Below are 23434 nucleotides of genomic sequence, written 5' to 3'. Positions count from 1 at the left end.
AGTTCTTCTACAATGTGTCAACAACAGAAAATCAGGACGTCATGTTGGGTTGTACCAGGTGATGTTACCTACTATAAACTGAGAATCAGGAGGTCACGTTGGGTTGTGCCAGGTGGTGTTACCTAGTACACACTGAGAATCAGGATGTCATGTTGGGTTGTGCCAGGTGGTGTTACCTAGTACACACTGAGAATCAGGAGGTCACGTTTGGTTGTGCCGGGTGATGTTACTTAGTATATACTGAGAATCAGGAGGTCACGTTGGCATGTTGGGTTATGCCAGGTGGTGTTACCTAGTATACACTGAGAATCAGGGGGTCACGTTGAGTAGTGCCAGGTGATGTTACCTAGTCTATACTGATAATCAGTACCAGTTTGATTACTGGTTTACAAATTCTTACACGTCCCTTTTTTTAAATCTTTTTCGCCAGGGAACAGATCAAAACCGGAAGTCGTCTTAACCCTTAAATATGCCTGATGCTGTAACGTCCGGCAATTACTAAGGATTCGAATTGGTATCTTTCAAACACCGGTCTCTGGTAAGCAGAGAAGACCATCAGAAAACTCGGTGGTATCACAGAAGCTTGAACACATAATATAAGCCGGCGCACAAAATGTACATGTCCCGAAATCATATTGTCATACCCCGCTCACACATCCGTCAATCAGCTGTGATGTTTTATTAAACTATGAGACAATAAAAATATGTATATAGAACATACTCATGACAAATACATAAAAAAGAAAAAAAACAATGTTCTTCTTCATCTCTTCATCGCTTTTACTTTAAGCATAAGGGAAAAGAACAAACAAAAAAGGGAAAAACGGTTATATATAGACAGTTTTATCGCACTAACTACAAATGTCTTATTGTTTCTCGTGAACATTAAATCAAAAATAGAATCAATAGAAAACACTGAAAAATTATCAAATTCTATAGGTGCTTTCTTTCCTGTGCTCCATTATTACAATAAGTCATGTAAGTGACTCTTGAAGCTGATCCTCTGGCATCAATACCTATCACCTTCTGTAAATGTTTCTTGCATAGTACCAATTTCTTTCTTCAAAGAACAACTGAACCTGAAATACCAATAAAAGCACGACAGAAAAGAAATCAAAAATACATAGGTACATGATTTATACAATATCAGGAGTGAGTTGGGATAGTAGTGGGGTTTTCAAAGAATACGGATGCTGAATATGACGGGGTAGATGATGTAAGTCACCTGACGTGTGTACGTACTACGTTGTTGGAATTCCCCATACGATGTACGTATAAAGACTATCCGAAACTTTTATCCAAAATAACTATGTATAAGAATACATGTATTTTACTTTTATTAAAAGGGTGTTTATGCGATAAACACTCTTATTTTAAAAGAAACTTGAGTATTTGGCAACCAAAGACTGATATCTAAAAGAGAATGTGATTAAGGGCAATTTTTAGTCGCATTTTCTCTTACCCCTGATTCAGAAGTCTGTTACGCAAATTATGGTGTTCAAAGTGTAGTACACAGCAAATCAGTTGTGAAATATACACATCATATGCAGGAGATGAAGGTATATTGCCGCATAGGTAAGGAAAATTAGGAGTGGGATGAGATTTTAGGCCTACTTAAGGACTATCAAAATATAAAAAAAAATTGATAAAAAAAAAGTCGCATGATGGACTAATGGACCTTGGTCCCAGCCTCTGACACCAAACTTGGAACATAAGCGGTAAGGGGGTCCCCTATTAAAATTTTCTCAACGACAGAGGAAGATATGAAAATTCCCAATATTTTCGGAAACGACAGTCCTTCAGTAGGCCTCAAATCTCATCCAAAGTCCAAGATGGGCTAATGGACCTTGGTCCAAGATACTACTTCAAAATTGGTACATAAGTGGCAAAGTGGAGTCCTTTTTAAATTGTTCTCAACGACAGAGGATGATATGGAAATTCCCAATATTTTGGGAATTGATAGTCCTCAAATAGGCCTAAAATCTCATCCCGTCCCACGATGGACAAATTGACCTTGGTCCAATTCACCGAATTCGAAATTGGTATATAAGTGGTAAGGACCCCTTTTTATACGACCGCAAACAATTTGCGGTCGTATAATGTTATGGAGCAGTTGTCCTCGTCGTCTTGGGACACTTCGTTACCATACGATACTTTAAGTTGTGTATAAGCAATTGTTGTGAAATTTTGATATGATTTACTAACTACAAATGGAAGGTTCCTATTAAATGTGGATTTTGTGGCCCCTACCGTTCTAGAAAAAGGGACCAAATAGGGTAAAAATAGTTTTTTTTTTCATTAAAACCCACGTAGAATATTTGTTTTATTTCGATTTTAATTATTCTTTTTTGTTGTGCTCCTTATTAAATTATTGTAAACAAATGTTTAAGCTGATTCCATGCGTTTTGGACAATTTCAAGTTATAGGGGGTCAAAGTATGGCAACGCCCAAAATATTCATTCTTTTCTGATTCCGATTTTAAAATCCTTTTTTATTGGATTCCTTACATAGTACGTGGGCTGTGATAACCCCCCGTGCACCCCCTCCCACTCATCAACTAAAATATGATTTTTAGGCACCCTTATACCTCCCATTTAAGACTATATTTGTTGCCAAAATTTAACTGAAGCATCTTTGTATTTTTTGGCTACTTTTTATACCTTGTTGAGGCAAAATAATATTTTTTAAAGTTTTTTTTATTCTTCGAACTTCTTCTTTCTACAGAACAAAAACAAACAGATATATGTATGTATCATAATGTAGCCCAATGTCTCAACCTTACAATGGTACCAAGAAAGTAACGATAACACTTAGGATTTTGCAGTAAAATGAAAAAATGTACCCCTACCCAGCCGAAAAATTGCCTTAAATTGACATATTTTTCAATGTCAAAACCCCTAGAGTATGTATGCGTCAGTAAAAAAATGGCTTATTTGGTATTTACTTTTAGTAGTATCACAATTGGGTTCTTTTGATGATTTTTGATGATTTTCGTAGTCAGAATTTATCAAAAAATGCGAAAAATGTATTTTCGATTTTTCAGTCAAAAGTCACACACATTCGACTCTACAAGTTATTGCGCAACTAAAACGTCTTAAATTTGGTATCACTCGATAGATAATTTAATTTCCTACAGAAATTAACCACGAAAAACTAATTTTCAAAAAAAAAAGATTTCCCCTACACTAGAAAACAGGTCTCAATATCAAACAGAATTCTTATTCACAGCATACTGACACCGTAAAACTAATATTTAGGCATTCATAATTAAGACAATTGTGTTCCCAATATATTTTATCAATTAAGGCGTTCAGATTTTCTTTTTAGGGTTACAATAACTATAAAATCGTAAAAAATGGAGTTTTCAGAATTTCAGAATTTCTTCTATATCACTCGTTATTTCCCTGTTATCAGAATACCGTAGCTCAATCAAGCTTTTGTATTATACAATACATTAATTTAGTATTTTAGCTTCGAAATGAGTCCAAGTAATAAATATTTGAACTTTTCTAAGTCAAGTGAGGTGAAAAATTGCCATCCCTACCCATTTAAAAGTACCTCAACATGAACCCAATTAATTATTGATATATAAACACTGTACAATAGACATGTTAAGTACTATTGTGTTAATCATCGATCGCGATGTATCCAACATATCTTATCATTTCAGGCGAGTATTTTTCAGTTTCAATATGACAACAATGAGTTTTTTCATACAAAGGGGAATTTTCGGACATTCAATTTTCCTTCCATGTCATCTATAATTGGCAATTTTTTTTCAAATGCCGCACTTCAAATAAGCTTTTGTGTATTTAAATACAATCAATGAAATCTGTCCCAGATGTGAAGGAAAATGATCGTTTATAGCATAAACGAACTGTACGCAATGTCTGTATGGCATTTAATATGGAGATCTTCTTGTATCAATCACATTGTCAAGCAAAATTATGTTTTTATTGTCTCGAAGACCAAAAATATTCAAAAAGGAAAGTTTAAGAATAAAACAGATTATCACGCATTTTAGTACGTAAATTGTATATACATATATATATATATATATAGTAAGGTCTGAAAAAATTCCCAACGATGTTAGAACTGTCAAATTTGCGATGCAAATTTTTGGTCGTTCCCTCCGCGGGACTCGAACTCGTACCGCTATGACAACACCGCCTACACAAAGTCCAGCGCCCTAGACCACTCAGCCAGCTAGGCTATACAAAAATTTAGCTTTCGCTGGCCAGGTCATTCCTCCTCGTAGGATTAATCTAGGGCTGTAACTTAGTACACGATGTATGGTAGTACGGGACAGTTCATTTAGATGTTATTATGTAGGATAGAGGATCAAATTAATGATGCATGTCACAACAAATCAATATTATACAAACGTCTCAGAATGTGACGACTCTATTCACTACACCGCTCCATCGGATCAAATTAATACAGGGAAGATATGTAAGCGTATAGTAAGGTCTGAAAAATTCCCAACGATGTTAGAACTGTCAAATTTGCGATGCAAATTTTTGGTCGTTCCCTCCGCGGGACTCGAACTCGTACCGCTGTGATATCTATGGCAACACTGCCTGCACAAAGTCCAGCGCCCTATACCACTCGGTCAGCTAGGCTATATAAAAATATAGCTTTCGCTGGCCAGGTCATTCCTCCTCGTAGGATTAATCTAGGGCTTTAACTTAGTACACGATGTATGGTAGTACGGGACAGTACATTTAGATGTTATTATGTAGGATAGAGGATCAAATTCATGATGCATGTCAAAACAAATCAATATTATACAAACGTCTCAGAATGTGACGACTCTATTCACTACACCGCTCCATCGGATCAAATTAATACAGGGAAGATATGTAAGCGTATAGTAAGGTCTGAAAAATTCCCAACGATGTTAGAACTGTCAAATTTGCGATGCAAATTTTTGGTCGTTCCCTCCGCGGGACTCGAACTCGTACCGCTGTGATATCTATGGCAACACTGCCTGCACAAAGTCCAGCGCCCTATACCACTCGGTCAGCTAGGCTATATAAAAATATAGCTTTCGCTGGCCAGGTCATTCCTCCTCGTAGGATTAATCTAGGGCTTTAACTTAGTACACGATGTATGGTAGTACGGGACAGTACATTTAGATGTTATTATGTAGGATAGAGGATCAAATTCATGATGCATGTCAAAACAAATCAATATTATACAAACGTCTCAGAATGTGACGACTCTATTCACTACACCGCTCCATCGGATCAAATTAATACAGGGAAGATATGTAAACGTATAGTTAGGTCTGAAAAAATTCCCAACGATGTTAGAACTGTCAAATTTGCGATGCTAATTTTTGGTCGTTCCCTCCGCGGGACTCGAACTCGTACCGCTGTGACATCTATGGCAACACTGCCTGCACTAAGTCCAGCGCCCTAGACTACTCGGCCAGCTAGGCTATATAACAATATATCTTTCGCTGGACAGGTCATTCCTCCTCGTAGGATTAATCTATGACTGTAACTTAGTACACGATATATATATATATATCAGTTTTAACATGATTTGATTTTGTTTGCTATCATTATTTTTATTCATATAAGGTTTCAAAGAAGCAACTGGGATGAATAATTGGCATACATGTATCCAACACCATTTAAAAAATGCTAATCTACCACATACGAATTCTTGGTTTTTCACGGAAATTTTTGTGAGTATTGGGTACCATTCTTTCGGCTATATGACTTGGAATACGTTAAAGTATGCGTTGCCTTGGCTCATTGGATGATTTGATGCTACATAGCTGTGTTCGTTTATGCAAAAGCTTGTTTGAAGTAGGGTACTTGAAAAAAATATGCAAATTAACGTTGAAAAGGAAGAAAATATGAAATCCCGAAAATTCCCCTTTTTATGAAAAACTCATTATTGTCACATTGAAACTGAAAAATACGCACCTGATATGAGCAGGTATGTTGAATACATCTATTATCAAAACAGTAGTATCCAATATGTCTTTTGTACACCGTTAATATGCCAAAAATTAACATTTGAGTTCATGTTGAGGCATTTTTTTCATGGTTTTGGGGTGGCAATTTTTCACCTAACTTGACTTAGATATTTATTACTTGGGCTCATTTTGAAGCTAAGACACTATTCTATTGAACCGTATCATACAAACGCTTCTTTGAACTACGGTAATTTGAACAAAAAACAATATCGGGTGATGTAGAAGAAAATTCTGAAATTCTGAAAATTCCTCTTTTCCCAAATTCATAGTAATTGTCACCCTAAAAGGAAAATCTAAGGGCCTTAATTGATCAGATATGATCAACATCATTATCCTTATTATGAATGCCTAAAATATGAGTTCTAAAATGTTAGAATGCTGTGAATAAGAATACCTTTTGATACTGAGACCAGTTTTCTAGCGGTAGGGATAATATTTTCAACACTTTTTAAAAATCCTTTCATGATTTATTTCTGTAGGAAATTAATTTATCTATCGCGTAATACCAAATTTGAGACGTTTTAGTAAAATAATAATTTGTTGAGTCGAATGTATGTGACTTTTGACCGAAAAATCGAAAATCCTATTTTTCGCATTTTTTTGATAAATTCTGACTACGAAACTCACCAAAAATCATCCAAAGAACCCCAGAAGTATCAATTGTGATAATACTAAACAAAAAATACCGAATAAGTCACTTTACTGAAGCATAATTACTCTAGGGTTTTGACATTGAAAAATATGTACATTTAAGTGATTTTTCGGCGGGTTACATTTTTTTTTCATTTTGAACGTAAACTATAAATGTTACCGCAACCTTCTTTGTCCCATTGTAAAGCTGAGACATTGGGCTACACGATAGTGTCTACATTTGTTTAGTTTGTTCACACATGCTATCCCAGGAAGGCTTAGACGCTCAAACAATTGAGTCACAAAAATCTTGACTTTTTGACCCAGTGGGGTACAAATATAGGCTTATACTGAAAAAGAATCCGAGAATATTCTTTGGCGACAAATTGATTCCGTAATAAGAGGTACAAAGGTACCTAAAAATCACCATGAAGTTGATGAGTGGGGGAGGGGGTGCACGGTGGACCCTCCCAGCCCATGGACTAATAACAATTCTTTGTCAATCAGATTTCACATTTCTGTTAAGGTTTTCAAGTGATAGGGAAAAAATCGTATTTTTCATTTTTTGTCCCATTTAAAAAAAAAATTAAATGGATCCATCATACAAACCCCTGCCTGCATTTACAATCAGACTTCAGATATCTCTTACGACGTTCGAGTTATAAAGGATCAAAGGGTCCACACCCGAAGAAATTCACTTTTCAAAAACTTTATCCGATTTAAAAAAAAATATTGGACCCCTCATTAAAATCCCTGCCTAAACTGTTCAATAAGATTTTAGCTATCTCGTACGGTTTTCGAGTTATAGGGGGCAAAACGGGCCACACCAGAAAAAAATCGACTTTTTTATTTTTGGTCCATTTTCGAAAAATAAAATTTTATTGGATTCCTCATAAAAATCTTTGCCTGCATTTAGCATAGAAATTTCAGATATCTCTTTTGCCAATATAGTTTTAATGTGCCAATGGAGCCACACTCCAAAAATCGACATTTAGTTTCATTTGGTCTTATTCGAAAATTTTTCATTAACTTTAAATCTTTTTTCAATATAGTGTCAAAACCATGTGTTTTGTCCATATAAATGGAAAATCCTTATGGTTAAGTGTGTCAAAAACTAATATAGTGTCCACACTTGCTCCAACTGGTCAGGGTTCGAGCACTGAGGTCGTATCATGCTGCGCTCGGCGAAGCTTTTCGTTGAAATTGTCTAAAGGACAAGGGAAGATAAGGAAATTCCAAATATTTTGGGAATTGATAGTCCTTAAGTATGCTTAAAATCTCAGTCCCAAGATGGACTAACGGACTAATAGACCTTGGTCCCCCAGGTTGACTTTGGATTTGGTTCATTAGTTTACTTTCGTCGTTTTATTTATTTATTTATTTATTTTTTGGCAGATGCGTTACTAGATCTTACTCCTTTTTACAAAACGGGGCGAGGTACATGTATCTTTGATTGCATTGTAGGTCACCAGTATGTGGAGGCTCAGCCCTAGTAGTAGGGACCCAGGGGTCAAATGCTAATAAAGCCCTCAGTACAAATCGAATTTGAATAAAAGTAAATATCAGAATGAACCAATTCGTTATTTTGACTGCGATAAAATATATACAGGTTTGTATCAGAAAAAGGAATTGAAAAAAGCTACACATTTTATTTAATTCGTCATACTCAAGATTTCAACTGGATACTACAAGGAGTTATTTTGGTAAAAAATTTGTATCTTTTGTCAAAATCTCTTCCTCGCTATCAATACATGTACAACGGAAAGTTTGAAATGCTATTAGCAATGGAAAGTATCTTGAACAGTTTACGTTTCTGTATATTCCAAAGTATTGAAATAGTTAATATGCAATTTTATATGCCTTATATGTATCAAGTACATGTAACTACATTGTATTTGTTTCATAAATTTTATTCATTAGACTTTTTTCTATTCAAAAAAAAACACCTAAAACCTTTCACAACGTTGGTACTATTTACCCTTCCCCTGTTTCAAACCCCTGGGGAAAGTTCAAAGAAATAGATTTGTAAACCTTGAAATTTATGCCTACATCATTAATACGAGTTTAATTTGAAATCAGACAGGAATGACTTCCACATAACTTCATGCATTAAATTGAATTATTTTTAGTTGAGGATTAGCATTTCCGTAACAACAAATTTTGTTGTAGAAATAAATAGTTTCTTAATACAATCATTTTGAAAGTGCATGAAACTTTATAAATCTTCCAAATCATTCAAAATTCCGGCAAAGTTCATGTAGTATACTTTATTATTGAAAAGTTATTATTTCTCTTTTAAAGGTTTATACGAAATTTTGAAGTTTATTGAGTTTCTTTTTTCTATTAGCAAAATGACCTTCAATAAGCAATAAGCGAAATTATCATAGTTCCCAAGGTCAAAGTATTTTTATTATCATTCAAAACTAATAAGATATTGAATATTGTTTATTATACTTGATAGTCTAATTCTTAGGAGTAGAAGATAATTGTAAGAGTAATATGAACGTGTACATGTTGAAAAAAGAAACTGCTGGGGCGCTGATTCTTAAAGCCACAACCCCCCCCCTTAAAATTTGTATTTTTTTTTCTGAAATCTTTACTTTTTAAAACTCAAACCAATAAAAGTTTTCTTTCTTCGCGTTCTTATTCCGCCCTATCCTGAAATCCTAGATCCACTCCTATTGCGTATTAGATATCTTAGTTTATTACACTGAATTATTTTTTTTTTATTTCACAACATAATTAGAAATTTAAAAAAGAGACTTACACGTAATAATAAAACTGTATGTTCTATCATTATTATAATTTTCTGCACGCTAAAAATAAAGAATAGCGAAATCGAATTCGCGTATTTCAATTTTTTTTTTTAAATTGTTTGAACGCACCCCAATCTTATAAATATTCATGAAAGTTATTGACGGCTAAGATATTGACGGATAGCTTCACTTAGGGCTGGTATTGACGGCTAGCTTCACACTGGTCATATAATAGGGCGAAAATCAAAAAGATAAAGACTAGACAGGTTAAACAGTCACACACAACACAGAGCATGAAGTAACAAAAATAACATTTAAAAAGAAATAAAAGTACATGAACAGCTCAGACTCCATTAAAGATTTATAGTGTCAACATAGGGCATATTACAGTTTGAGGAACACGTGTCAATATTTTGGACAGGGAAAACATATTTGAAAGTTCAGTTGTGGAAATCTGGTTGCTTCAAACCGAGAAAGTACCAACGATGTACACTTGTATAAACTGACAGTAGTCATTGTCAGATCTAGAGTTCCTTGGGGCTTTGTGTTCAGTTACTGCCATTGTTGCAATGGACAATTGTTATAAAAAAAATACCAGATATAGCATGCAACACTGCAAAAGCCTTCTCTATGCTTAATCATAACTGAAAACAAACCCACTGAGTAATGTGTGCAATCAACATTTCCAAATCTACTAAATATAGCCACTTAGCTTTTACAATGAACAGAACCCAAAATAAAATTGAGAAATAAATCAGGGAAACTCCATATTATTATTGTTTTACCATGGGCTGGCCATTTATGTTGTAAAGGCCAGCCGTGGTAAAACAATGATAAAATGAAGTTCCGTGATAGAGTTTCTTCCTATTTTTTACTAGCTACAGCCTATGTATTGCACGAAATGATGGCCATGTGTTTATCATTTTTTTACCATGGCTGTGGTCTGAAGAGCTTTGAAGCATATCGGTTTCACCACAAACTTGACGGGAAAGTGTCCTCTTTTTAAACATACGTTGTTTAGTTTGATAAGGTATAATACTAATTTGCTGCTGTGTATTTTTTTGTAATAGATGAAATGTGCCTGTTTCATGTTTTACACATTTTTTCTTGTAATATTTCATTATTTTACTGTGTATGTTTTGGTCTCTCAAATAAAACGTCACATTATTCGAAAACAGTTTTTTTTTTATTCTTTTGTTTTGTTTTGTTTTAATATTTTGTTTCACGGATTTTTCGGTGGCGGGTTTAATTCTTTTCGCTGGAAATTGTACTCAAAGATGTTTTCTTTTCAATATATTATATGCCCTTTCCTTCGCGATGAAATGAATATGTAAGACAAATGTAATTTAAAAATAGATTTAAATTTCCAATAGACAATTGGTCATTTCCATAAATAGTTATGATTTCGGTATATTTACTATATAAACATGAATTCTGAATGTAAAGGTAGGTTCTAAATATTTATGAGAAGAAAATTATTGTATTATTGTTCCACAAACATGTACACTTCAAACTCTGTGTAAGAACTAATAATAATATGTCCTTAAAGAACATGTTTAAATGTATTTGTTGATAGCATTCATTCGCACAGCCTGTCCAAACTATATGTGGGTAAAAAAGAATCGCGGTAATAAAATGAAATATATAAATATAAATAATTGTTTAATTAGTAATTAGTACATAGTTTATAAAATATCATTTGAGATCAAAGGATTTTTTAATGACAAAATATTGTACAATTACGAAAACACGTTTCAGAACGAAGGTACAAGCAGTTTTTAAATATGCTGACTGCATACGCTTTACGCATAATCTATATATTTTATTTCGACTATTGTATTGGTGCAACAACTTAACTCATCAGAAGGGGAATACACATCCAACAGTTCGAGCATGAAATCTTAAAACTTATTGATTTTCTGTTTTTAAACAAGCACAAAGTTAATGTACATGTACAGTACTGATAAAATAAAGAGTGTTGTCCGAAGGTTCATTTACGTGTATTTTTGTTTTATAATTGTAAGTCACCAAAAAGGTAAACTTCACAGAGCCAATAAAGTTACTTGGCGAAAATAGAGGAGAAACAGATGAGAAGTCAGGTATTTATAAGCTGAAAGATATTCCATCTCAGTAACATAATTATTATGAGTCGACCGACCACACTTGACAGAGTAATTTGACTCTGTGCAACCAGAAGTAAGCAATAAAGACAATTGTTTTTTTGGCCATCCTTACAAGTTAAGCATTCAATTTGACAGTGTATCATTTCGACCGATTTTAATTTCTCTGATATAATCTTAAGGTTAAATATGTTGTGATTTAACTTTGTTGTTTGTTGTAACAATATACATGTAATATAATTTAAGGCTTTGTCTATCAGGGAAGGGCCATTTGTTCTCAAATAATATTTGACTTTGATAACTCACGGTTATGTTTTTAAACATCGATAATGTCTCTAACAACGCGAATATGCGGGACTTCCTTAAACACATGATGTACGTCTACATTCAAACTTCAAACAAATCATTCTCTTAGTGCAAACGCCATTTCCTAAAGACGTCACTTCCGATGGATCGATTTTCACCCATTCATGTTTCAGAGCATTTACATATACTCCAACAAAAAGTTAAGGACCACTTTTAAAAAAAATATATTTTTTTTCAAAATGAATACCATCTTGATTTGTTTTAATTAATAGCAGAAAGTATCCATATCAGTGAGATACACAAACATAACAGAACTCAAATCGGATACTTTCTTCTGTGAATTCAAATAAATCTTCATTGTGTTCATTAAAAACAAATGATTTTTTTTAAAGTGGCCCTTTTGGGGAGATGATATATGTAGGACTACTACGTTCATTTACCCGAACTGTAAATTCAATTGTCAAATTTCATTCTTCGATGAAAATTTTACGGAAACCTGCCTGATACGTTATTATAGCGGGTTAGCCCATTCCGGGAGTCAAAATATTAAACCTCCGATAAAAATTCAAGACAACAATTGATGGACATGCTTTTTTTTCTGTACACGATGCATGGATGCATTCTTCTATTACATGTCGAAAAGAATATTATTATTGTAAATGCTGACCTAAGTGCTTACGTAATGGTTGAATAATAAGGGTCATCGCCCGCCATTATTGATTTTTTTTAACCTTGTCCGGTACAACAATGAAATTCTTGGTATTGTTTGCATTCATTTATCATCTGATTATTGTGAGGAATGTCTCTTACATAGCAGATCGTTAATCAGTTTTGCTTGAAAATCAATATCAAAATATGAACCTAATTTTTAATGCATATAAGGACTTTTTAGGGTGTACTGTCACATATAAAAAAATATATACCAAACAAGAAATGTTGAGCTTATTTGAATATGTATGTAAGTAAACACCTAGTGGCCTGACCTTGTTGACGTATAATCCACACGTGCGGTCCACTCTTTTTGTTACAAAAAATTGGAATTTGTGATTGAACCGGAAATAGGTTAACAACTATATTTCTTTTTTTTTACATTTTCAGGAAATTATGACAAACAGTTGTATGAAAAAGTTTTGACATTTTTTCAAGAAAGACGATTTCAGGATCGTATAAATGACGTAGATGAAATGCGCAAACAAATATATGTCGGCAATGGGTAAGAAATTAGAATAAAGAAAAAGAAGATCATCAAAAACATTGTTTTCAATTAAAAAGTTTTAATACACATAGAGGTCGAATCCTAAACAAAATATGATTGGATACAATATTCAAACTTGACACAGCTCAGAATTTTGGTTATGACCCATTTTATGTTAACTAAAGTTAGTGCAGTGTCATAGGCATTTACGTTATATAGTAAAATATGATAAAATATGAATTCGTCTTTCTCTTGCCGTTTTTATACTTGGTTTTATTTGTTGTATGACTTCCTAACTGTTATTCAATGCTTGTTCTTTTTTTATTTCTAGTGACTTTGCTCAAGATTTGAAGAAATTAAAACTAGAACATATTACACATGTATTAAACCTTGCTGTAGACATGGTTGAAACCAGCAGTGACTATTACAAGGCTCTTAAAGTCAAGTTTCATAGTATCGACGCAGAGGATAATCCTGAGTTTGATCTGAAGCAATTCTTCCAGGAAACATCCGATATTATAGAAAATGCCATACGGGAAAATGGTACGTACTTACAAACAGAATGTCTTCAATAATTGTTAAAAGAGCGTACGATTAGATGTAGACAGTTGTGCACATAATATATAAGACTGTCAACGAATTTTTAAAAAAAAACATGTGGAAAATTTGATTCGCGGCTTTGAACCTTGGTTCCCTTGATTACTCTTTGAATAATTTTATAAGGAAGTATTGGATGCGGCATCTGAGTCGATGTCGTCCGTGAACACTGGAAATGGTTCATAAGTCATAACTCTTTCATAAAATGTATTTTCAACAGGAATATGTTTAAACTGTACTTTTATGACATGAAGTAGTCTCAATACTTCGATCGTATTTTTATTACAGGAAAAATTCTTATTCACTGTGCAGCTGGTTACAGAAGAGCGCCTACAATTTTTATAGCCTACTTAATGATTAAGCAAAAGTACCACTTATGGGACGCAGTTGTTGAAGTCAGAGCAAAAAGAAAAATATTTCCTAACAAGGGATTTATAAAACAACTGTGTGTGCTAGAACAAGAACTGCTTGGTTGAATTCTTATTTATCATATCTTTATCGGATTTGTTTTAGTCACTACGGACGGTCGGGTAAATAATCGGTCAATGGAATAAACAGAACAAAAACTTATATAAAGAGAGGAAAAGATTATACAAAGAATAAGAAGATTAAATTAAAAACGAACTACACACATTATTGACTAATTTCAAAACGACTCATACATGATTTGTTTTAATGAACAACCTTAACCTCGGACAATTAACCCTGCCAAAGTAGAATGTAAAGCCACCGATTCCCATCTAAAAAAACTATGTATGACACCAACACATAACAAGACGCATGAGCTTTAAAATAAAATTCATACTCCAGAGAAACTAGCAAAATCACTCGCTAAAGTAACTAGCAAATTCACACGCTAGAGTAACTAGCAAATCCACACGCTAGAGTAATAAGCTAATTCACACGCTAGAGTAACTAGCAAATCACACGCTAAAGTAACAAGCGAATTCACACGCTAAAGTAACTAGCACACGCTAGAGTAACTAGCAAATCAACACGCTAGAGCAATAAGCTAATTCACACGCTAGAGTAACTAATAAATTAATACAACTAGAGGTAAAGACAAAACAGTGTGTACATAACTGCATATAATTAACAGTCCTTGCTACTGTCATGTAGTTTAATTGAATTATTTTTCTCATGTCAATTTCGACGTAAAGGGAATCATAAAAAAACTGTGTTTTGTGATGAAATAGTTAGAATATACTGATGCAAATACAACATAAATAGTAGCTCGGATTCTTCATCACAGGTTAGAGTAATTTTAAAGAGTTTCAAACCCTTTATTAGGCATATTTCCTATGGAAGCATCTGTGCTATAATCTGGATTACGTACTGAAATGGAGCGCATTAACTTCATTGCAGGTTATGCGCAATTGGAAGTTTTTTATGAGTGTATGTGATATAATTTTAATGGTAATCAAGGCATTCTATATCAGTATTCTTTTCCTTGTTGGTTCAATCAAAGTCATATAAAATGTTCGTTCAAGTGACATTTTTAAGATAAAACATACTTAGGCATTTCATTTTTTTTTATATTTCGCTGGTGCAAATTTAGGGCCTTTTGTTGCAATAAAATATTTCACTGTTATGCATTCAATCAGTACAACTGTTTCACACACTCTTAATCACCAAAAATGAAAATAAATGTTTCATAACGACACAACCAATAAATGATGACAAAAGGAAAAACATATTTTATTTAGAAATTTAAGAGTGTGAACGTCTTATTTGGTAGAATGATTTTTTTGTATTCAATGTCCAATATTCAGCTATATCCGGGCGATTAACATGAAAGGGATGATAAAATGAACATGAAATGGTGAAGAAATATAAAATGGGACGGGACACAAGGATAACAGGTCGGGAAATATAACGTTCTATGGCGAAGCCAAGGCTTCTCCCCCAGTCAAATACCACACGGTGCACCACAATGGTTTGCGGTCAGATTTTCTGTATTAAAGCCTAACGACCCCAGCATGCCAAGGGTACCCCATTCAACCACCTGGGCACACAACCCAGTCGCTCTGTGGGCAGAGCGCCCTAACCTCTGGTTAGGGTTCTAAGCGTTTTTCAGTCGCCTTTTACGACAAGCTTAGCGCTGCTACAGTTCTATTCTTTTGACACCCGAAACTGCATGAAATTCCTATTGGTAGAACTTTCAGGAATCTTCTGCTTAGAATAATAAATCCATGGAGTAAAACTTCGCCAACATCAAAAGTAGCAATAGTTCCGATGTCAATTGTGAAAACATGGCCAACATAACTGCAAAATACCATTCTGCGTATATATACATATTCTCAAGTTACAATGCTATTAATATCTTTTTATTTCAAAAGGTCAAATGAAATTTAGGCTTCGATCTGAAATATTGGGTTTACCTTTACAAATGTGCCATGCTGCACAAGAAAACTATTTCTCGATATTCAAGATGTTAACAAACTTATAGAAGCATAATTGAGATAGCATGATATTGTTTCTATATTTAGATTAAAAGTTCAACAATTTATAAAGAGATTTAAATGTAAGCTTAAAATATTGTCATACCCATAAATAGAAATTCTATTTGTTTCCTGGACATGTATTCGGAAGTGAAAGGTATGTTATAAAGAGTAATCAAGGGAACCAAGGTTATAGCGGTAATCAAAAGAATGTAATCCAGGGACAAAGACCAGACATGGAAAACAGACATACACAACAAAAAACATAAAGTAACTAAAATCATACATACAAAGTAACAAAAGTAAATGAGCAACTCGGACTCCACTAAAAACTGGGAGCATGGACCAGGTGCAACGGTAGGGTAAGCGTCCTCTGCTTTTCTAGAAACACCCGCCGAGTTGCTCATAAAAAGTCAAGTCCGGGGTAGAAAAACGAGGGGAGGAAAACAATGACCCGTTAAATAAATCAGTCCTCATGGTGCTGATGGATACACCATAACGATCCACGAGTTCATGATAACGACCATAAAACTTCTGTAGTGATGACTTCAATCTTGTAGAAACATAAGTCACTATATAGAAAGAGACATCTCCATAGTGTCTTAGTTAATTTTTCATCTCACTTATTATAGTTGTTCGTTTAGAAATACATTGTTCACAATATAATTTTGATTTTTATGAACCAAAAGATTCTAGTTTAACGTCTAATAAGATATTACATCAATGTTTGGACGAGATTTAATCAATTGAGTTTACCCTGCTTAATTTACTGATCTGAAGCTCTTAGTCGTTGGTCTCATGCATGACCAAATAAAATCTTGTCATCTCTTTCATGATAAGAAATAAAAAAACAAAACAAACAAACAAACAACACTCAGCTGGCATTTAAATTGAGAAAACATCTTTCTAAAATGTTTTAGCATCTCAAGTCACCAAGAAGGTTATCTTTACAGAACAAACAATTGAAACCAGTGAAGATCAAGATGAATCAGATGAAGAGCCAGGTAAACATTAGATGGAGTAGAAACTTTTTATGATTTTATGAATAGGGATCGACTGGAAATTGAATGCAATAGTATTAGAAGATGGTATCAGGTGATATTATACATTATTGTGTTAAAACTAGAAATATAGTAAATACAATAATATAGTATTAATGTATGGCCTTTTCCATATTGGCCCTGTAACATGCCCGAGGTATTAATAATGGCCAAGGATGGCTATAATGGACCGACGCAGGGCTAATATGGAAAAGGCCATACATTGATACTTCTATAAACCAATTTTATTTCAGGACATAGTCAGAATCTATAATCAATACATATGATTTCACATTAATTAAAAATAAGTTCATATCTCGATGAATCAAACATTTATGAAAACAAATCATGAAGGTTTTGTTATCTTTTCCAATAACCCCCCACACCCCACACCCCCCCAACCCCCAAATAAAAAAATGTAAATTTATAGACAAGAACAAGATTAAACATACCTAATAATTCATATGGAGAAATTGCGATCGCCAAAAAATTTGGCAATTTTTTTTTACATAAAAACCGTGTTTGTAGGTGCATTTTGATCTAGAATCAAGCTATTTTCAAATATCGTAAACACTCTTTTGACAGAGCGCACAAGGTAGGTGAGTAAAAAGAGAAAAAAATGTTTATTATAATTTCAAGGCCTGTATTCGTGCAAAACCATGAGATTTGACTGCACATTTCGTCTTTGAAAATCATTAAAACACGAAAGTCACCTTTTTTCTTTAGCATTTCTGTATAGAACAGTATGTGCTCCAGCTTCGAGATTTCATTTTTGTTGCCTTTTCCAATACCCTCCCCCAACCAAAAAAAATCGTAAATTTAAACCTCAAGATTAAACATACCTGATATTTCAATATACTTAGTCCCAGTACCATCTTTCACCAACTTTAAATATCCTGATCTAATTAATTGAATTATTAGGTCACTCTTAATTAAAGTTGTCACTTATTAAATAAGTGTACGCCATTTTGATTTAGTTCATAATGGCCCCGTATTGATGCCCTGCTTTGAAATTCGTAATGCATGGCTGTAATTTCGTAATGAGTGGCTGTAGGAATAAAAGCTTGGATATCTCATACGGAAATTTCTTTTTTTTTTCATATCAAGAGCGAAATGCAACACAGAGACTGAGTTTAATCTAAATAAAATGGGTTGATATATGTTTTGTGTGATTTTTGTACAATTTCATATCCATATCTGATTTTGTCTATCGAATGTTCGACGTACGATGAAATTATGTTCAATTTGTCAAACTAATAGTATCATCTGAATATAGCTGAAATATTGCTGCTCGGACGTTAAACCCCAACAAACAAACAAATCAAACTAATAGTGGTATGCATTTACCTGGGATTTGCCTTCTTTTAATTCTGCCCCGTAAAATAACAAATAACAAAGCTCATTAAATGTGACGTGCATTTTTGCGACAAATTAGAAAATACATATATAACTATCTATAAAATAAAAAATATATATATACAAACAAAATTGTAGTTTTAATCAACAAAAACTTGATCGCTCCTATCGTAGAACGTTCAACTGTTTGTTTCTAAACATGCTTCTTTAAGGACTGTTTTTTACAATAATTCAATTGTTCATTTTAATGAAGTTCAAATGTATTTTTTTTTTCGTTTAAGTTTCAGACGATTTCGACCAGCAGCTATATAAAAAGGTTTTAAAGTTCTTTCGCGAGAAACAATTCCAGAATCGTATAAATGATGTAGATTTAATGTTTCCCAATATCTGTGTTGGAAATGGGTAAGAGAATATTATGTTAATGATGTTACATATTAACCAGTTATAATTGTGATTTTTCTTTGGCATGAAATTTAATTTTTATAAATCCTACACCCCCCCAAAAAAATCTGGCCAGTATGTAAATCTACGCTCATAACCTGAAATACTTAATCCATACCTGTGAAAACCCACAGATTCACTACAATTGCTATACCTATCTATTCTGAACGAAAGGTTCTTCTAACCTTATTCAATTTGGTCTATAATAGGAATAATAACAATTATAGCCACATTTAAAAAGTAAAAATGAAGTAAATACGAATAAAATACAAATATAATGTAATACAACACAGGAAAGTAGCCCCAAATTCAAAGCCTTACTCTATTCGTAAGGGGTGAAAAGTACTAGATTGGAAATGAGTGAAGTTACCGGTCTTCAGAGTTGATCTCGATCCTTGTAGGGAAGACGTTTTTTTTTTCATGTACTGTATTGCATGATTTATTATATCCTTTTTATACTCCTCCACTGGAAGAGTCCATGATTACGTGACGGGTAATCCCTTAATGATCAAATTCACGTTTCGTTCCGCTCCGTTGATTTTTGTCCGAGTTATGACTTATGAACTTTGAAAAATTTACCGAAATTTAGGTTTTCTTCACTTTTTTCTAAACGCTTGCATATATTGAGCTGATTTTTTGGGGGTATGTGAGCCTACATTGATGAGTTACAGATTAAGTTTACATTTCGTTCCGCTCTACTGATTTTTTTCCAAAGCTACCAAGTTTCAATTTACGTGCTATACTAAAATTTCACGCTTTCACGCTTTTCTTGAAGTGTTAACATTATTACAATGTGACAATATGTTTATATTACAAAAGATCAGGTAATTATTCATTTAGATTGGTATGGAAACCTAATCTGTCAAATTGTCTGTTCATAAAATTTTGCGAATCTGCATCTGTTAAATGAATTTGAACATCTTTCTTGTCTTTGTCCACATCCCTCCTCTGTTTAAAATCAAGGTCATTTCCTCAGTTTGTCAGATGATCCAAAGTAGTATTTGGGTCAGTGATATAAACAACCGGTAGGGGACTATGTATTGTTTGGCAATAATATCCGAATGTTTTTTTTTAATTTTAGTGAATTTGCTAAAGATTTAGAGAAATTGAAACTAGAACGTATCACACAGGTGTTAAACCTTGCTGTAGACACAGTTGAAACCAATATTGACTATTACAAGGCTCTAAAAATTAAGTTTTATGGAATCGATGCAGAGGATGATCCGGACTTTGATCTTAAGCAGTTTTTCCAGGAAACTTCCGATATCATAGAAAAAGCCATTCATGAAAATGGTACGTACAGAAATAAAAAAAAATCAAATCAAATGAGATTATAATCTAGAAGAATGTCACGATCACTGTTACTATCCTTACTTTCTTTATAGTATAATTATGTTCTATGCCCTGTTAATAGCACGAGTGACATTTTTTCTATACATATCCGGGTTTTTTGTTTATTGTGTTAAAGTTGCCAGGATGTCATCCGCTTCGAATACACATTTTTTTCTTTGTTTTTGTTTTTTTGTTTTTTTTTGTTTTTTTTTTTCATAAATTCTTTTGTAGTATAGTTTGTAAAACAAATTCACCGTATAGTTTTTGCGTGAAATTACACCTTACCTTACAATAAATGAAACCATCCAATCATCGATTGCAATAAATATACGCCAAGAAAAACAAACAAACAAATCAAACCAGGAACCAATCTTGTCGGTAATTTGCGACATTTTCCATCGATGTACATAGATCGATAATCTATATTCGATAATAACAGGTCAGTTTAAACCGGCATGTCATGCGTGAAAAATCGTTACGTCACAATGGATTTCATCACGACAAGATGGGTCATTTAAAGGTACTCGTTTTCAAGGTCAAACCCCGTGCGAGTCCGGGTGCCAAAAGAATAGGCCCGTAGCAGGGCTAAGCTTATCGTAAAAGACGACTAACTAGTGCTCAACACACTGGCCGGAGGCTATGGCGCTCTGTACACAGAGCAACTGGGTTGTGTGCCCCAGGTGGTGGAATCCGGTACCCCTTGCATGTTACATGCTGGCGTTGTCAGGCCATAATACGGAAAACCTGACCATAGTGGTATAGTGGTGCAACGTGTTGGGAAAAATGCCGCGTTCCTCGCATGTTAAAGAACACTTCTGTGGTATTCTCTCGGAGTAGGAACCATTGGGCTCCGCCACAGGAGACAAAATTGCCCGACCCTACCCACCTCTCCCTATTTCCAGAGGCAATCAAAATTCGTCGACCCCATTAACCTTGTGCCCCATCCCATTTTATCATCATTCCATGTTCATTTAATCATTCATCTCATGTTCATCGTTTGGATATAGCTGCAATATTGCTACTCGGACATTAAACCCCAACAATAAATTATCAATCATTTTCAAGGTCAATGTTTTGATTTTTGTATTTTTCTAACGTACAAAAAAATACGAAAATTAAATGTTAACCATTAAATTACCGATAAACAGAATATTAGGCAATTGGTTTTTTGAAACTTATTTATAGGTAGAACGGTACTATTTATTTTCCATAGTTGACAATAGTAAATTTTTTGAAAAATTCACCCCTTTATAACAATGACGGAACTGACTTTTTTGCCAGGCATATCTTCATTTCCCTGACTGAAAATGTGAGCTAATTCATAGTATGACCGTGTCGTTTCTTTGGTATTTTAAACAGATGATTTTTGGGGTCAAAGTTCACCTTTTTTCTAAGTAAGGCACATAAATTTTTAAAAAATCATATTAACATTAAATAGATTTCAAAAAATATCATGCAATTTTTTTTGAAAGTATAATAATGTTAGAGTCTGGTATTAATAAAACATTTTGGTCACCAGCACAATGTGTCCAATCAGTGTCGGGAAGTATTTACTTCATTAGGATACACAAAAGGCCAACCTAAAATAATGAGAAATAGTACCGTTCAACCTTTATCATGGGTATCTCAGGTCGTCAGGGCTCGTGATATAGCCAGTATCAAAAACCAAATGCCTTATATTCTGTATTTACTACATTCCTACATTTATTCTTTAGTTAGTTCCATTTGTCGGGAGGTATGATATCTGTCTATATAAACAACTCAACTTAATCGGAAGACTTCATTATTCTTTTCAATAATTTTAGATTAGTATTCGAGTTGGAATAAATGAAGAAATTGCATTTTTATAAGACATGCAATCCACGTTCTTTCAATCAGCACGGCTTGTTTTAAGAGTACATTTCTCACGTTATAGTTCGTCTCTTTAAACATCGTTGGAGTTTTAATTGGTGTGGAAAGATGCCTTCTAAAATTGCAGTCCTTAAGACATTGTCTTGTTGTACATTTGACACAATGATCTGATAGCTGTTATCTTAATTAAATAATAAAACCAAAGAAGATGTTATTTCCTTATTGATTTTATTTTCAGGGAAAATTCTTATTCACTGCTCAGTAGGGTATAGCAGAGCTCCAACTATTTTTATAGCGTACTTAATGATGAAGAGAAAATATCACTTATGGGACGCTGTCGTAGAAACTAGATCAAAGCGGAACATTTTTCCTAACATGGGATTTCTGAGGCAGCTATGTATGCTAGAAAAAGAACTGTTTGGTTAAATAATCTTAGATTCGTAGTTTTCTTATAATTCTCATGTAGTGTCTTGTTAGGAACCCAAAAGTATGTATTGAAAAAAACTCTACCTCACGCACTTAAAGACCCTTTTGTGCTAACTGTAGGATAGTCGATGAGCTTGTGTGGGGCATGCTAAAAATACACTCCCGCGAGGAAAATTCTTTCGTTTTACCCAAGCTCTACCTCGCGGAAGTGTATATTGAGCATGCTCATCAATTTAGCACAGAAGGGTCTATAGCTAATAGATTTATTGCTATGCGACATCAAGTTAAAGATGGACTGTTCTATATATCTATAGTTTGTAGTGTCCCAAGTTTTACTTGTTATCATCTACGTTTAATTTGGTTATTTTGGACAATGTACCATCATTTATATATAATTGACTTTATTTCCACTATGAAGCTTTGTTAAATCAAATTTCAAAAAAAAAAAAATTAGAATGATCCGGCCCTTGCAAGTGTCAGAAACTGTATTTTATTATATGTGTTGAAAATGAGCATTTGGATGTGACATTTACTGATGTATTGCATGCTGTACAAGTTCTTTTTCTTAATGGTGACAATTGCTATTTATTAGTGGTGGTACTTACATGTATGTATTGTGTTTGACTGCTGATCATGATTTTAACCAACTTTGACCGATGACAATTTTATGATGCTTGTTGTTATTGTAATATCCCGGAAATAATCAGAAATCAGATTGAACGCATAAACCGCAAAATGTTTACAATTTATATATCATGTACACAGCTAACACTGCTGCACTGTTATAGGAGGCACTCTCTTAGATACCAAAGAATAAAGACATTTTCTAAAACCCAACAGTGTCCTTGCCATACTTGTTAATATCGTCGTGTTTTGTATGTCGTGTTTTGTATTCCTTTTGCATCCGTAAATGCAAGTGAAACTGAACAAACTCGACAAAAGAGTTATCAA

At 33.7% G+C, this 23434-nt stretch overlaps 2 protein-coding genes across 4 annotated transcripts; both read left to right on the top strand.

Annotated features, from left to right (window-relative positions):
• Window positions 1-10739: 10739 nt before the first annotated feature.
• Window positions 10740-14230, top strand: LOC148621556 (dual specificity protein phosphatase 3-like). The gene is made up of 5 exons (XM_088576058.1): window positions 10740-10824; window positions 11403-11477; window positions 12903-13017; window positions 13331-13542; window positions 13885-14230. The coding sequence occupies exons 1-5, from the start codon at window positions 10806-10808 to the stop codon at window positions 14070-14072; spliced, it is 609 nt and encodes a 202-aa protein (XP_088432184.1). The 5' UTR covers window positions 10740-10805; the 3' UTR covers window positions 14073-14230.
• Window positions 14231-16130: 1900 nt separating this feature from the next.
• Window positions 16131-23320, top strand: LOC148621555 (dual specificity protein phosphatase 3-like). 3 transcript variants are annotated; one of them, XM_088576056.1, is made up of 5 exons: window positions 16131-16194; window positions 16991-17041; window positions 18715-18835; window positions 19956-20167; window positions 22296-23320. In XM_088576056.1, exons 1-5 carry the CDS (start codon window positions 16176-16178, stop codon window positions 22481-22483), a joined length of 591 nt encoding a protein of 196 aa, XP_088432182.1. In that variant the 5' UTR covers window positions 16131-16175; the 3' UTR covers window positions 22484-23320. The 3 variants fall into 3 exon arrangements, with proteins under 3 accessions (XP_088432182.1, XP_088432181.1, XP_088432183.1); XM_088576055.1 differs by having other exon boundaries at window positions 16137-16194; window positions 16958-17041; XM_088576057.1 differs by lacking the exon at window positions 16131-16194 and having other exon boundaries at window positions 17009-17132.
• The last annotated feature ends 114 nt before the right edge of the window (window positions 23321-23434 follow it).

The sequence above is a fragment of the Perna viridis genome, chromosome 3, assembly GCF_037379345.1.
Source record: "Perna viridis isolate PV_CMFRI_1.1 ecotype Kerala chromosome 3, ASM3737934v1, whole genome shotgun sequence".
Taxonomy (NCBI): Eukaryota; Metazoa; Mollusca; class Bivalvia; order Mytilida; family Mytilidae; genus Perna; species Perna viridis.
Note: the sequence above shows the minus strand (reverse complement) of the source record. Positions and strands in the feature narration are given on the sequence as shown.